Raw genomic sequence first — 15,275 nt, 5'->3', positions numbered from 1 at the left:
CAACAGAGGAGGATCAGCGCAGGAACAGAACAGCTTCCTAAGAAGCAGCGAAAAGTTACTGGTTTACATTCACAATTATTTAGAGATTATTTAATTACAATCTGCATGGGTGAATTTGCAATAAACTATACCCACATTTGCAATCATGGCAGTTCTTGTGTTGAGCTAGTAATTCCTTCCCATTTTCATTATTCCGGTTTGCAAAACACAAAGACATCTGAGTTTTAAGTATTGATGATAAGGGCCCCTTTCCAGTTTAATCAGTTTAAAAAAGATTCTATGTATTAAAAAAACATCAAATTGTTCTAAAAGCTTAAAGAAATCCTCAATGAACGTCCCAAGTATTACTGTACAGAGCCAGGAGCAGATATAGTAGTGTAATCAGGGAATTTCATAACCCTGTGCAAATAATGCCCCACTAAGTTCTTCAAGCCATGTCTGAAGATTAGAAATGATGTCTTCCAAAGGATAAGGGAGGCTATGATTGTTCAAATGCAATAAAACACATTGACTAAATTGAAGTCCAGAGACATGAAACAGTTTATTGTTCATAATGTTCTCTGTTTATTCAGTGAACACAGAGGATGTTCATGTTGTTGAGCCGGACAATAAATACAGGGAGAAAAAACGTAACTTAACAGTGTAAAAGGATCCTGTGAGTTTTATGTTTAAGGATCATTAATGATTACAGTTAAATTGCTGACTGGACTAAACCAATGTGTTTAAAAATCTGTAAAATCATCTTTATTTTTCCAGAATTACTGCATTAAACATTCAGGGATCCAAGAGTGAAATATCGACTTAGGCTAGTACAAAATCCCTTTCCTTGGGTCTTTTTTTATGGTAGATCTGAACATGTTTAGTTGGTATAAAACAATTAACAGTCTAAATGTATCTCTGATCAGTGGATTGTCATAAATGATTGTAGTAATAATTTGATGTGTGTTGTAAACAGGCCTCTTAGATTTCCAAAGGAGGGATAGCTGACCAAGGCTGAAATTGGAACAGCTGCTCCCTCTGAAGCCATAGCACCATGTAAACATTTATGAAGAGAAGCCATTTATGTAAAGCCAAGAAAACGTTCCTAGAGTCAGCTTTTGTTCAAAACTCATGTAAACCGGTCCCTGATGTTCCACGCATCCCACTTTCCCCAGCATTATAAAAACATGGCTGCAGCGCTTCACGTTCTGCTCGTAATCTGATTGGTCAGTCAGCTTACACGTCACATTTACAGTGAGCTGCAGCTCATGGAGGAGTGGCCACATGCACGTACACACATGCATGCCAACACACTCTTGTCTCTTTGGCCGGTGTGGTTTACATGTTCCATCCCAGTCCGATGTGGGTGGCCAGGAGGTAGCACATGGCGATCATGCATGTCATCACCATCATGGGGAACCCCAGCCTGTGAGAAGCAACAGGGATTGCAATGGTTAAATCACTCCAAACTCCTTCAATGTGTGCAATGTGGACTTCACCTAATGAGTGAAGCGGGAGCATGCAGTTCAGTTCTGGGCAAAATGCATACACACTAGAGCTGGTATAGAAAGAAAGCATACCCATAAAATAGAAATCAGATTGATCGATACGGATAATTATCAAAAAATGCAAAAATATATATTTTATGCTGTTGCTTAATGACCTATTTTTAAATAGAGCACACTGCATTCAAACACAACCCTTTATTAAACCAACTTTTTACCAAAAGTCTTAAAAACGAACAAAGAAAAACATGTGCTTTCTGAACTCTGAAGCTTGTTGGAGCGTTCCTGGGTTCTGCGTTTGTAACTGGTTGGGAGGATGTAGCTAAGCGATAAGCTAGAATACAAAAGAAAGGAAAACTGTTCTTCTAACAAACTTTTTATTGACCCTTTTGTTTCTATTGAACTACACATTTATCGATCGATATATCTCGTTGTTGAATTAATGTCCAGCCCTAATACACACTCACAGCAACATCCTTCCATTATCTTACATTTACAATTTACCAGTGATACATATTCCTCAAAGCTGGTGTTATTTCTGCCCCTCATAAAAATGGTGTTAAACAATTTGACTTCACCGCTTAGTTGAATTTGTCTCTATACCAAAGTAACATGTAAGAATCTCCTTGTATGTGTTGTAATTTCTTTCTACACGTTGGAACCTCTATAAAGCAAACCGCAGGGAATTAAACCGATTTCAGTGTTTTCCTGCTCGCTCACTGGTGCTGCAGCTGGCATCAATAGGTATACATTTCTTCATATATTAGCTTTGCTTAGCTATGCTAATGTATGGTTTGATTGTTGTCAGAGTAGATTATTTAATTATAGCAAGATAAAGAAAGGTGTAGTTGTGAAATGGTGTTATTTGTAAAGTGCAGGTATATTCAGTGCTGTAAGAAAAGTTTTATTTCCGTTACAAATTTTTTATCCTGCTTACTACTTTCTGGGTCAGGTCAGGGGTCAGCAACCTGTCCAATCCAAAGAGGTTTTTTTTCCTGAAGCTTGACTGTTAAAAATAACTAACTATGTATTTATGAAAGATGAAGTAACTTAGTTTACTCACATAAAGAGAAACAGTATTGTACATATTAGCAGAGAAGCATACAAAGCCTCAACTAAAAAGTGTCCTTTTTGCTATTATAATTATTATTATCTTTATTAATTGACAATTTGCTGTGGAAATTCTATGCATAATTAGCATTAGAAAGATACTGAAACTGCTAGGACTAGTATCTTCTTTTGCCTTTACATTTAAAATATTACTTGTTTTTAAAACAATTTTGGTCAGAATAATCAACAGCTGCCCCAAGATTGCTGAAGTGCCAAATGTGGCCCTGGACCCACAGGTTGCAGACCTCTGGTCTAAGTTAATCACAGTTCATTGATGACTTAGTGAGGGGTTTATTACTTTTTAGCATTTAGTTTTCACTCGGGTAATATTTGTTTTGTAATTCTTTGTTATGATTGCAAATATTTGGGTGTGTCAACAAAGCAAAAATAGAAGAAATCTGTATGGGGGCGAATACTTTTTCACTGCACTGTATTTGGAGGGAAGACCTGGGAGGGGCTACAAGTACTCTGCATTAATGAGCGATGACAGAATTATCAAAGAAGCCATCAAAGTTATTTATAAATAACTGGCTAAATCATAAGGTGATAACAACATTAAGTTGGGTATCAAAACTGTGTCACATTGCATGTTAGATTCAGTCTTGCTTGACTATACAGAAATAATGTTCCTGATTATTACTTAATTCATGTTTTTTTACCTGTGCTGGACCTATTTGACCTTCTACAGCTTCTACAGAATGTCAGAGTGGAAAAATCCCATAGCTGTGACAGCATGTCCCATTGTAATGTGGGATGGCTGAATTAAGTCTAGCTCCATCATGGGAAGACCAGAACAGCATCTTGTTAAACACATTAGGCTGCTAATAAGGCTCATTGAAAATGCCTAAAATATTTCAATTATTTTATAAAAGAGTCTCCGGAAGGATGGGTTAATGTGAATTTTGATATTGTACAACAAATCATATTTCCTATTCATTAACAGACTTGCAGTAGACTTATTACACAACAGTAAAATGGTGGCATTTTTTATTCCTGCATTAGCATCTTTAATCTAATTCAGGAATCTGAATCTGAACTGTCCTCCTATACTGCTGCAGATGGTTTCTCATTTGGATGTGTACCATGTCCTAGATGAACACATGGCTTCTCTCAGGGCCAGGAATCTGGTTGCCTCCAGTCTATGACACAGATCAGCATTGGAGCCAAGACGACAGCTAACTTACATGTACATTTGATGTAACGGCAATTAAACTGTCTGAATTTAATAGAAGGCAATCATGTTGCAGGTCCCACCCACCGAATTGATTTTGTGTGAAGCAGTTGCAAGAACTAACCCGAGAAATTAGTTACAGCGCCTTATAACAGAATATACACTGCATGAACATTTCAGTTTTATGTCAACTTACAACCACAACCTTTATTATAATTTACTGGGATTTTATGTGAGTCTAAACTAAACCACACCGAGACGAATAAAGAAAATGTTCATAGACTATTAAGAAAAGAAATATGGGGCCACCTATCACCATAAACACACTGCTATATTCCAGTTGGCCAGTGTGTGGCTGAAACGGCATGACTAACGGGAGACGTGCCTAATGCTTCAGCAGATTCCAGTTCTTTAAAGTCTTACAACTGAAGTCAAACATTTATGCTTTCAGGGAACTATGAAAATGGCATGAGGCACCTATATAAGATAAGATCAGCTTTATTGATCTCACATTGGAGAAATTCATTTGCCACATCGGCTCATAAGAGAAGGTGCAAAAGTAGGAAAGGTGCATCAGTTATATACAGTGAATCTTCATGTATACAGTGGATCAAAGAAAAAGAGAAAAATAGGAATAAAAATACAAAAGGAAATAGGGATGGGCATATAATGTCTTATTTACATTCACGGTGATATACATATATACAGTATATATATATATACAGTATATATATATATATATATATATATATATATATATATATATATATATATATATATATATATATATATAAATGACCCTTTGGTGTACAGGTATAGATGGATAGACTTAACTCCACATTTTATTTCATTTTTTTAATGTCTTATAACTTTCCAACCCTTGCCGAACAAGGCAAATGGCCACTCATCCTGAACCTTCTGTTGAAGATTTTAATGAACCAAAGTGTAATACTTGTCATTAGATTTAATCTGAAAATGATTGCTGTGGTTGAAATTGATTGACTTAATTGAATTAGAGTTGTTTGTTTTTATGTGAGGTGGACACGTGTTTTGCCCTGCAGAATTTTATTTTTATTTTTTATGTTTATTTTTCTACAATTACATGAAAATATAAAACGAATTGAAATACAATAAAAGGTGAACCTGGAGCTTTTAAACATAATTTTCTGTTTATTTTTTGTTTGAATACAACCGAATAGGTTTGTTAAACAAGCTGTAGAGTTAATAAAAAAAACTGAAAATATGAAAAAAACTGTGAATTGTTTTAAAAACTTAAGGCTTCTATTGCATTAGTATTATTGCTACTGTTGTTTTTAAATTCATATGGAAATGGTTTTCCATTTAATATGCATATGGAAATGTCCAGTTATCTCATGAATTGAAAATGGATGAAGCACTCAGGCAAATTAGCACTGACTTCAGCACATGGAGTAACATTTAAATAGGAAGGAAATCTGGTAAAATAAGTAGCAATATAGAGAGATTGTTAATATTGCTTTGACCTTTTTACAAATTTCTTCAAAAAATATTTTTTTATCTCTCTTAAATGTTTTAAACCATCCAGGATTTTGATATCAGATAAAGTGATAAAACGTGACCAAGACATTGTTGATGGAGAGGACCGATTGTTTATAGGGAATATTACTTCCATCCTGGGTGATGGAATGATTTTGGTTGATTTTGCTGTAAACTTCTTACTTATTGCTCCTCTAACTGTGGCAAGTGAGGCCTGCAGAGCTTTAGATGTTATTCTTGGTTCTTTGCGACGTCCTAGATGAGTCATTGATGCCCTCTTAGAGTAATTTTGGACGGACCCTCCTAGGATGGCCCCCTACTGTTTAATATTTCCTCTATTTGTGGATAATGGCTCTCACTGTGGTGAGTCCCTTGAAATGAGCTATGAACTCTTCTTAGTTAGATAGTGGTCAACAAGCTTTTCCCATCTGTTCTTGATTCCTTTATACTAGGGCATGGCGTGCTGCTTTCTGACACCTATGGCCTACTTCACATTGTCAGACAGGTTACTTTTAAGTGGTTTCTTGATTCTACACATCTTGCGGTAATCAGATATGTGACTAGAGAAACTGAGCTCAGCTTTCTAAAGGTATAGTTAATCACAGTAGTTTACAAGGAGGCTTTTCCGCATCAGACCAGGGTGGTTTGGACAGCTTTTCCCTTATTAACTGAAATCATTATTTGAAAACAGCATTTTGTATTTACATAGGTTGTCTTTCAATATTAACATTTTTCTGACACGCTGACATTTTAAAGTATGACAAAAAAAAGGCAATAACAGAAGAAATCTGTAAGAGGGCAAACAGTTAATTCACATTTGTTAATTTATCTGACTTGGAACCATATCAGCTTTCCAAGCTGATTCAAATGTTTCATCTAAATGGTGCTTGTTTTATTTAATTTACTTACTTATTTTCTTCAGTAATTATGTTTTCAGGTTCAACTTTTCATATAATCAGCTAAATCTTGTTTAATTAATTTAATTACACTTAGAAAATTTGTAGTATTTGAGCAGAATAGATTCTGGTAACTCCTATGTTACATTGAAAAGACAGAACGTCTTACCTATCAAAGAAGTCTACATATTTTTGTAGAACATTCTTTATCTTCATACAACAATATACTGTGTTATGCTTATAAATGCAGAAGGATATGTGAGTACAGTGTCTTGGCTGGGGGTTACTTAGCAGCAGACAGGATCTATGACTGACCTAAATACACTCCTGATCAAGCCTGAAGAGCAGGAAAGGAATTGCAGCTATTCTCATTTTGTGCTGGTGGATCATAACCAGGTTGTAAGCAGAGCTTCAAAATACAAAAAAGAAAAAGCAAGAGCAAGGGACAAAGCAAAAAAAGCTGGCAAATTGTTGAACTCTGTATTTAAATTGACACTAGCTGTTCATCACCTTATCAAAAGGTTAAACCACAAAATGTTAAAATCTGCTCTAAAATCTGTGTTTTTTCATTTTCTGTCAGAAGGCCATGTTTTCCTGACCCCATGAGGGCAAAGGGAAAAGGCTTTCTGTCTGTAAAAGTGGCAGGATTGCTGAGCAGCACAGGCAATGCCTCTCGCAGTGCTCCTTCTCTGCCAAGATGGGAAGAAACAAGATGGTCACTTGAATTTGAAGAGACCCTGAGGGAGCAGGAACAAAAAATGTTACATAGTAGATCCCAAACGTTTTCAGGTGTGCTGACTGTAACCCGAGTAACAACAAACAGGCCTAAATCGGAGGAAACCGGACTTTCACTCGCTTCTTTCTGAAAATGTTGCGACACCTATCCAGGAGTCTGTCAATTCTGGTGGCTTGCACCTAACCTGCAACCTGCAGTTGGTACGCTGCTGTTTTTAAGGACATGGAGGGCCATCCTCCTAGGCAAGTCAGATGCAAATCAATGACCCACCCACCACTGTCCTGGGTCGTTAGAAGCCATTGCTTGGTGTGAGTGAGTAAGACTGACTGAGATTTGGTGGTGGAATGAGGACGTATAGGAGTGTGTTTGTAGAGGAAGATGAGCTAAGAAGTAGGACACTGGGGATTGAAAAGAGTCACCAGGAGTACAAAGCGATGCAGCATAAAGTGAAAATAGAGGTAATTAAGGCCAAACAAAGAGCATACAATGACAGGTTAAGATAGTTAAGGACCGGAATAGAGATGCTCTGACAGGTGCAACAAGTGTGATAGGAAGATGGAAAGAGTACTTCGAAGAATCGATGAATGAGGAAAATGAGAAAGAACGAAAAGCTGAAGAATTGACCAGTGTGGATCAGGGAAAAGCAAAAATTAAGAAGGATGAAGTTAGGATGAAGTAAGCAAGGCAATGAAAAGGATGAAGAGTATTAACACAGTTGGTCCTAATGGTTTACCTGTGGAGGTATGGAAGTGTCTACAAGAGACAGCTGTAGAGTTTTTGATCAGACTGTTCAGTGAGATCTTAGAGAGTGAGAAGATGCCTGAGGAATGGAGAAGTGTGCTGTTACCAATTTTCAAGAACCAAGATGTGCAGAGTTGTGGCAACAACAGAGGAATAAAGTTGATGAGTCACACAATGAAGTTATGGGAATCCAAAAAAGGTTAAAAAATAAAATAACTGGACTTCTATTCTGAAGCTGAAGACGTTCCCATCCAGGAAGCTTTCTCAATTCAAAATGTCTGTAGTGTGGAGTTCCAAGCTTTATAGAACTGAGGTCTCGCCTGCAGTGAGGAAGAAACAGGAGGCAGAGGTAGATAAGATGAAGATGTTAAGGTTCTCTTTTGGGAGTGACGAGAATAGATCGGGAATAAGTTTATCAGAGGGACTGCTCATTTTAGATGTTTTGCAACCACAGTGGTTGGCTGCAGCATTGCAGCCAACCACTGTGCAAAACATTTTAGATGTTTTGCACAGTGGTTGGCTGCAATGCTGCCAACCACTGTGCAGTTCAGGTTGCAAATCAAAATGCCTTTGGTAAAATGTGTGGTTTTTTTGCATCATCTTTGATTTTACTCCAAACAAAAGTGACTTCTTTCTTTCTACACAAGGTGATGACTGACTTTAACAAAAGGAGAAACTATCATAGAAAGCTGTCAAGTGGATGGTAGCTACAAGAACTGTTTGATAATGCTGCAGTCAGGTTCCTTTAATCATCTTCAAAAAAGAGCACTTTTATAAATATCCTTTGGGCTTTTTATGAAGCCCCTCACCCTTTACACACCACTGCACTACTACACAAATAGAGACACCCACAAAGAATTTTTAAAATGTTGCTTTTGTACTGCAAAATGTGTATGTAAATATGTATTTATGATTGAATTACATTTATACATGCATTTTATGTTTGTGCATACTGCTTACCTGCTGTTGCCTCTATTCTTTATTATTTACTGCCTATTCTCTTCTGTGATTTAGGCACATTCTGCATTCTCTGAGACAAACGTCATTGTTACATGTTAACATAGAAATGACAATAAAAACCTTGAACCTTTTTTATGGGATTATAATATTGTAGGGGAAAAATTAAAGGCACTCCAGTATAAAGTCAACATCATGACTGGTATCCAGCATGGTATTTTTGCTATACTGCAGTAAGGCAAGGCAAGGCAAGTTTATTTATATAGCACTTTTCAGTAACATGATGGTTCAAAGTGCTGTACATGAACAGAAAAACATTACAGATATAGGAAAAACAAAGGAATAAGCGGAGTGAATCTTTGACTAAACTTCTTTCATATATTAAATTCAAAGTTTAATTGTTTACATTCATAAAGCTAAAGCTTGTGGTCTCTGATCTGATCTTTGTGACACTTCAGCTAAAACAGAAAGCAGCGTTGTAAGGGAAGAAAGCACAGTAGAGGTGGTGTTAGTGTGCCTGTTTGTTTGGTGTAATCATGTATGTGTGTGTGTGTGTGTGTGTGTGTGTGTGTGTGTGTGTGTGTGTGTGTGTGTGTGTGTGTGTGTGTGTGTGTGAACTGTACAAGATAGTACTAGTACGTTATCAGGCAGTCCAGTAGCACTCTGTTTAAGGTCACAGATGTCAGATGTCACAGGGTGTCTTGTTTACATAACATCCAAGAGAAATGAAGATTGCAGGAGAGCCAGTTTGGATAGCAGCATTTGTTTTGGGCAGGCAGACTCTTGTTTTTCTGTCTCCCTTAAAATCTCACTGGTACATCTCAATGGGAATTTCAAAACTGTGGTCTTTCTGCCAGAGTCCAGCTTTCTCCAAGATCGTTCTGCCAGCAAGTTCAGGAACCGCAGCTGGCCTGCAGTTCTACCTACACAGCATTTCAGTCTGAGTGCTGGTAGCGGATATATCCCTCACATTGTTCATGCAGCCTTTACATGGGCCAAGATTGCTGCCGATGTTTTCAAAATTTCTTGATACTCCAGGTAAACGGCAGCTCCAAAAAGCAGAAATCCTGTTATCATAAATCCAATTTTAACTCCGAAAAGATTGATAGATGCAGGCAGGGAAACTGGGGAGGAAGGAGAGGAGAGAAAAGAAAAGTGTCCACCTTCACCGAGAAACAGTAAGAAAAAAGTATATATGACTATCTAGTGGGTAGCCTTAAGGAGCAATGCAACATTGGTCACTGTTAATAGCATCATGTGTGTTTATTGATCTGTAGCATAACATATTTCTTTCTGTGCAACTTGTTACTTATTTCTATTAGGTTCATATATATTCATTATAAAACGCAACATGTTGAAACAAGAAATATAGCCTCACAAGGTCAAAGCTTACTGGTTGTGGAATGACTGTTCAGTAATGATGGATGGAGGAAGAAATGTAAGCTGGTATTACTGTCAGACACAAACAGGTCACCTCTGCACAGAGGGTCCTTTTCTGCTGAGCAATAGCCGTTTCTTCATCACAGCCACAGCATGAAGAGACAGAGGGCAGATGGAGAAAGTTGCCACAATACAGCACAGAGAGGAACGCGGTTCACCTTGTCTGAAAATTCTCCTCTCTGCCTTGCACACTCAAATGCTGACTTAATTGCATTTGATGGGAGCTCTTTGAAAGTACTGATGCAATCTCAAAACCTCTCCTTAGATAAACCCAAGGGATGCACTGTTTTCACTGTGGAGGCTGTATGACAGAGAAACTCAGAGCCGCACTGCTTCCCAAAGGTAAAAGCTGACATGCTCTAGCTACTTCTGTTACTGTTGAAAAATTCAAATACGGCCTGAGATGTGACTGAAAATATTACCAAATACTCCCAAAAATGATAATGGAGCATTTTAGATACCTTGCTAATTACAATTTAACACTCACAGAAATGCTAGGGGGCATTGCATGTAGTAGAGATGGAAATGGCTATACAAATGGAAAAATTGCATTAAATCTAACAAGAGCTTCAACAAAACAATGGACCATGAGATGAAGGAAAACAGAACATTGGTCTCTTCTCAATGAGGAAGAACCAGCTGCTCAGAAACCACTAAAGGCATTAATGGTTTGTGGAAACTCTGGCGAGGTTGACAGATTGATGAAATAAACATCCTAGTAGGTGGTAGTAATAGAAAATGCTCTAAGATTTTGGAAGTGGTAAATTTCTGTGACACTGCCACATAGAGTTAATGAGAAACAATGTAAAACATGTTAGGTTTAACCCATAAGTGAATATAATTTGGATAGTGTCGACTGTACTCTTTGTTTTACTCATGTTGAGATGTAGGAGTACTGTCAATGTTGGCTAGAATCTAAAATTGGTATTTCCAACTTGACAGACAACAATATCATGCTTGATCAAATGTTAAGAATGCATGATAAACAAGTTTTGTTCAATGTGGAAACTATTTTATTAAGAAATGCAACTCAGTTTGCATCAAGTCAATATCCTTCACACACTTGCACACTCCAGTCATCATCCCATCTCACATAACAGATTTTTGTGCAGACTCCCCCTGCTGACTGACCACAACCAAGTGCAGACTGCAGGAGATCTTCCCAGACTAGGAATCAGGGGTAAAATATTACAGAGAATCATGTAGTGTGGCCCCAGCTTTACCAAATCTATTATCGGTGTTGTTAGGAGCTAACACTTAGCCAGTCATTGCACTGTAACAGTGATTGCAAATCATCTATATCTTCTCTGTCACTTTGACACTAATCCTATCTGTCAAGTACCCAAAATGCTACCCCACAGACAATTTTAAAGCATCAGGGGTTTCTACTGCTTATATGAGCGAATATAGTCTACTAGCCCTATTGCGATTCAAGAACTCCCTTTTTTTTTACATCAAAGTAAGAATCTCAAACAAAATTACAAGAGAATGTCAGTTGAATCCATTTCACTAGACAAAGTCGCATAAAGACAGTAACTGGACTGCGCTTCATAGTCATTCCCCTCCCAGCTGGATTGTAGACCATATACAGTGGAGGCTTTTACCATGTTTCCTAGGTTACTGTTTTGAGGAGATGAGGAATAACAACACCGAGACATGAAGGAAGCAACCAAAGAGGAGCTGAGCTATTCACAGTTGTCCATTTTCCTTTGTGATGGCCCATCAAAGAGGCATTCACATCCCTGTGGGTTTATCAGGCCCCTCAGTTCAATCACCTGATATAGCACTATTTAGTCCCAGCTGTCTGGAATTTCAGACACACTTCTCTCCCCCTGAACCTGCCTCTCTGAGCAGCTGTGACCCTCACTACAGACAGCCAATTACAGGCAGCTCTAGAGCCAAGAGCAATGCTTCTAGTCACTGTAGGCATAACTACGGTGGAGGGGGAAGTACAACTGACAGCATGCATGTTTTCATCATTTTCAATAGGTCCAAAGCAGGTGGCCAATCAGTGTGCCTTCAGTTAGAGGAAAAAATAAAACAGTATACCTAAAACAGTGGTGGCATATATAACACTTGTGATTGAATTTGAATTGAAAAACTTTACCGACTCTAAAATCAAGCCTTGTACAGGGAGCAAAACTAAATATAACTATATTATTAAGAATTAAATTATCATCTGAGTTACTGAGAGCACAGTTATCCCTTTTTTCACATGGTCAATGACGTTTGATGTGGCTTTAGTGATTTCAAATAAAGCCCACTTCACATATCAAAGTCTAAGTTTCATGACTTATAGGAAGGTATGTCACTTTTCATCAGTACTCAGAATATCTTGTAGTCCCACAAGTCAAACCTGCAAGGCATTTCCAAATGGTTGCATTTTAGACTTATTCAGACTCCCATTTATCGACCTTTCATCATGATTGACCCACTCTGTTTCTCTAACAGGCAAAGTGCAGGTATGTCTGGCTGTTTCATCAGTAAAGTGGAAATTATTACTGAGCAGGTAGAAACTGGGGAGGCAGCCCGCCTCAGGTACAATGGCATTTTATTTTTATTGTAACCATCAGAAATCTCTCAAATCAAACTTGCAGCGAGGGTTTCACTCAGTGTGACTGGTTTCACAATTTGAACGTCACTGAGTGCACTGTGGACTTCTATCTGAATGACGCTACAGTTTCTGAAAAGATTACTGAAACAAATATCCCAGTAAACATCCCCATTTACTGAGCTATGAAAAAGTGTTAATCCCCCTAAAATTATGTGCTTTTTTGTCACGTTACAACCACAAATTACTGTAAAAATGTATTTTATAGGGATTTAAAAAAAAACATAATTTGCATAGTTGTGAAGGGGAACAAAGGGAATGTTTGGTTGTAAAAATTTTAAAATAAGTCAAGCTGGTAAAACAGATAGGCTTACTTGAAGAACTCCATAAAGGAAAATCCATATCCATGTTGCTCGGCGATGCCTGCACACACAACATTGGCTGATGCACCAATCAGTGTGCCATTTCCTAAAAAGACAGAAAATAAAGGTGAGCTGGTAAAACAACACTAAGTGCCAGTTTTATCTTTCATTTGAAAAAAATATTTTCTAAAATATTTATTTGTTGAGGTGTAGAGCAAGTAAACAAGAAGTGTTTGTAAGGTTGCAGTCATAAAAATGGTAAAGCCTTTTGTACGAGCTATCATTTTAAATGAAACATGGATCAGATGTATAATCTCTCCGTTTCGTCTCAACCTGCCTTTTTAAGTCTGCTTGAAGTGCATAGAGGGTATGAAAACAGGCCTGCTGTCGCTTTTGCATTTTTCCGTTTTATTTGAGAGGAGGTTTGCAAACCCTCTAGATAGTGAAAGTATGGGCTCCTAATTTAGCTATACAAGAACCTTTCCAATAACATATGATCAAACCAGAGCTGTGAATTAAAAACAATAATTTACTTTTTTAATGAAAATACCAAACCTATCTAATTATTCATGTTTCAGATATGGAAAATAACCAAATAAAATCACCAGAACGTTGAAAATGAATTTGATTCATTCAAATGAGTTTGTTTTAACTGTTTCAATGAGCGTGTGAATACAGTGTTAGTCCTCAGGTCTCAAAAGTTGTTGGTGTGGGAGTGGAACTGGACAGCAGCTCGATAAAAATCTGTCATACTGCTGTTGATTAATCTGAAACACATTGACAGCTCCCTCTGTTTGTGTCCTTCCCACCCTGACAAAGCCAAACTGCGATAAAGGGCTGATCGCCGGGTGTAGCAGACACTGAAGAGGCTACACTTTGAGGACCTTGAAGGTGCTTTCTGAAAAATGAAAAAATATCCAGTCCTCCCAGGGGAGAGACACAGCTGCTGAAACTGTGGCTGTCACCTAAAGCGTATGATCCCAGAGGCCATCTTTATGGATCCACACCTTTGAGGAACGGATCAAACTGTAAAGTCCCCTGCTGTCTGCATGGCTGTTATAATTTTTCACCCGAAACCACATACACTTCATTTCTATTAAAGATTGAAAACTCACCACCGAGGCAGGCCCCCATGGCTAAAGCAAAGATGAGAGGTTTTACAGGCAGGTTGACATCTGCATCCTGACTCAGGTTGATGAGAACTGGGATCTGGGAGAATCATACATGCATTTAAAATCACAAAAATATACTATACACTGATTTTTAAAGAGTCTAGCGACATTGAATATTATTTTACCAATTTTAAGTGGAAAAAGCATCCTAATAACATCTATTTATTCATTTAGTTGACGATGAATGAAGCTCAATATGGTAATACATCTGTTAGTATTTCAATGCATCAGTTAACTAATCCTTTAGAAAGTGGATTAAATCAGTACGTTCTACTAGAAATAATTTTTTGCTGGAATTATTGCTGGAAAACAGCTTTTTTGCTTTAACAAAAAAATCTAACAATTTTTTTATTTAACCTTTATTTATACAGGTATTTTCATTGAGATTCAAGATTACCTTTTCAAGAGATATCTGTTTTGATTAAAGAAAACAACAACAATAAAACAATAAAAAAGAAGGAACATGTTTATGTGCCTTTCCACTTTTGGGCATGAATGTTATCTGCTTACAATGTCACAGAAAGACCTTCAAACTTCCTCCTTTTCCAACAGCTCTGTTCTGATAATTATTCCTTCCACAGCAGTAACTCAACTCTAATTAGCTTAATCACAGAACTTTACTTAAAGGTATCCTGCATTTAAGTTGCTGATTTCAACCTAAATTTGGCAACCTTGAAATAAGATGAGATGGTATTTTGTAACGGAAATATAGAAGGTGGGATTTTCTAAATACTTGGTCACATGGGAGCAGCAGGCTTTATGCCAGGGATTCCCAAAGTAGTTTTTAATATAGCAAATTTACGCATTTAATCGTGTAAAGTTCTCAAATCTCCAACTATTCGACATCACAAAACACCCAAGTATTTTGTCTCAAATATATGAAATTATTCTCAAATTCTTTAGGTTTTTTTGTGGAAAGTTTGTCATCTGTGACTAGTAATTTATTTTCTGTAATTAACAATTGCCATAATACTTTAATTTTTAAAGTACAAGAATAAAGTTCTAATATTAGATGTTCAAAAATTTGAGAATAAACACATGGCGAAGACAGATCTTTTGGACGAGTTCTCATAAAATTACTACTATACTCTCACACTTTTATGACTTTATTGTTGTATTTTCTAAAGAGAAAAGAAAATG

General features: G+C 37.2%; 1 protein-coding gene across 1 annotated transcript in view; it reads right to left on the bottom strand.

Annotated features, from left to right (window-relative positions):
- Positions 1–540: 540 nt before the first annotated feature.
- Positions 541–15,275, bottom strand: part of oca2 (oculocutaneous albinism II) — an 81,603-nt gene continuing 66,868 nt past the window's right edge. The window contains exons 23-25 of the mRNA XM_036141536.1: positions 14,079–14,172; positions 12,976–13,069; positions 541–1,405 (exon numbers count right to left, since the gene is read on the bottom strand). Of these exons, the coding sequence (XP_035997429.1) occupies positions 1,318–1,405; positions 12,976–13,069; positions 14,079–14,172 (276 nt within the window). The 3' untranslated portion in view covers positions 541–1,317. The remainder of the gene's footprint in view (positions 1,406–12,975; positions 13,070–14,078; positions 14,173–15,275) is intronic.

This window comes from Fundulus heteroclitus, chromosome 9 (genome assembly GCF_011125445.2).
Source record: "Fundulus heteroclitus isolate FHET01 chromosome 9, MU-UCD_Fhet_4.1, whole genome shotgun sequence".
NCBI lineage: Eukaryota > Metazoa > Chordata > Actinopteri > Cyprinodontiformes > Fundulidae > Fundulus > Fundulus heteroclitus.
This window is presented reverse-complemented; position numbering and strand designations above follow the sequence as displayed.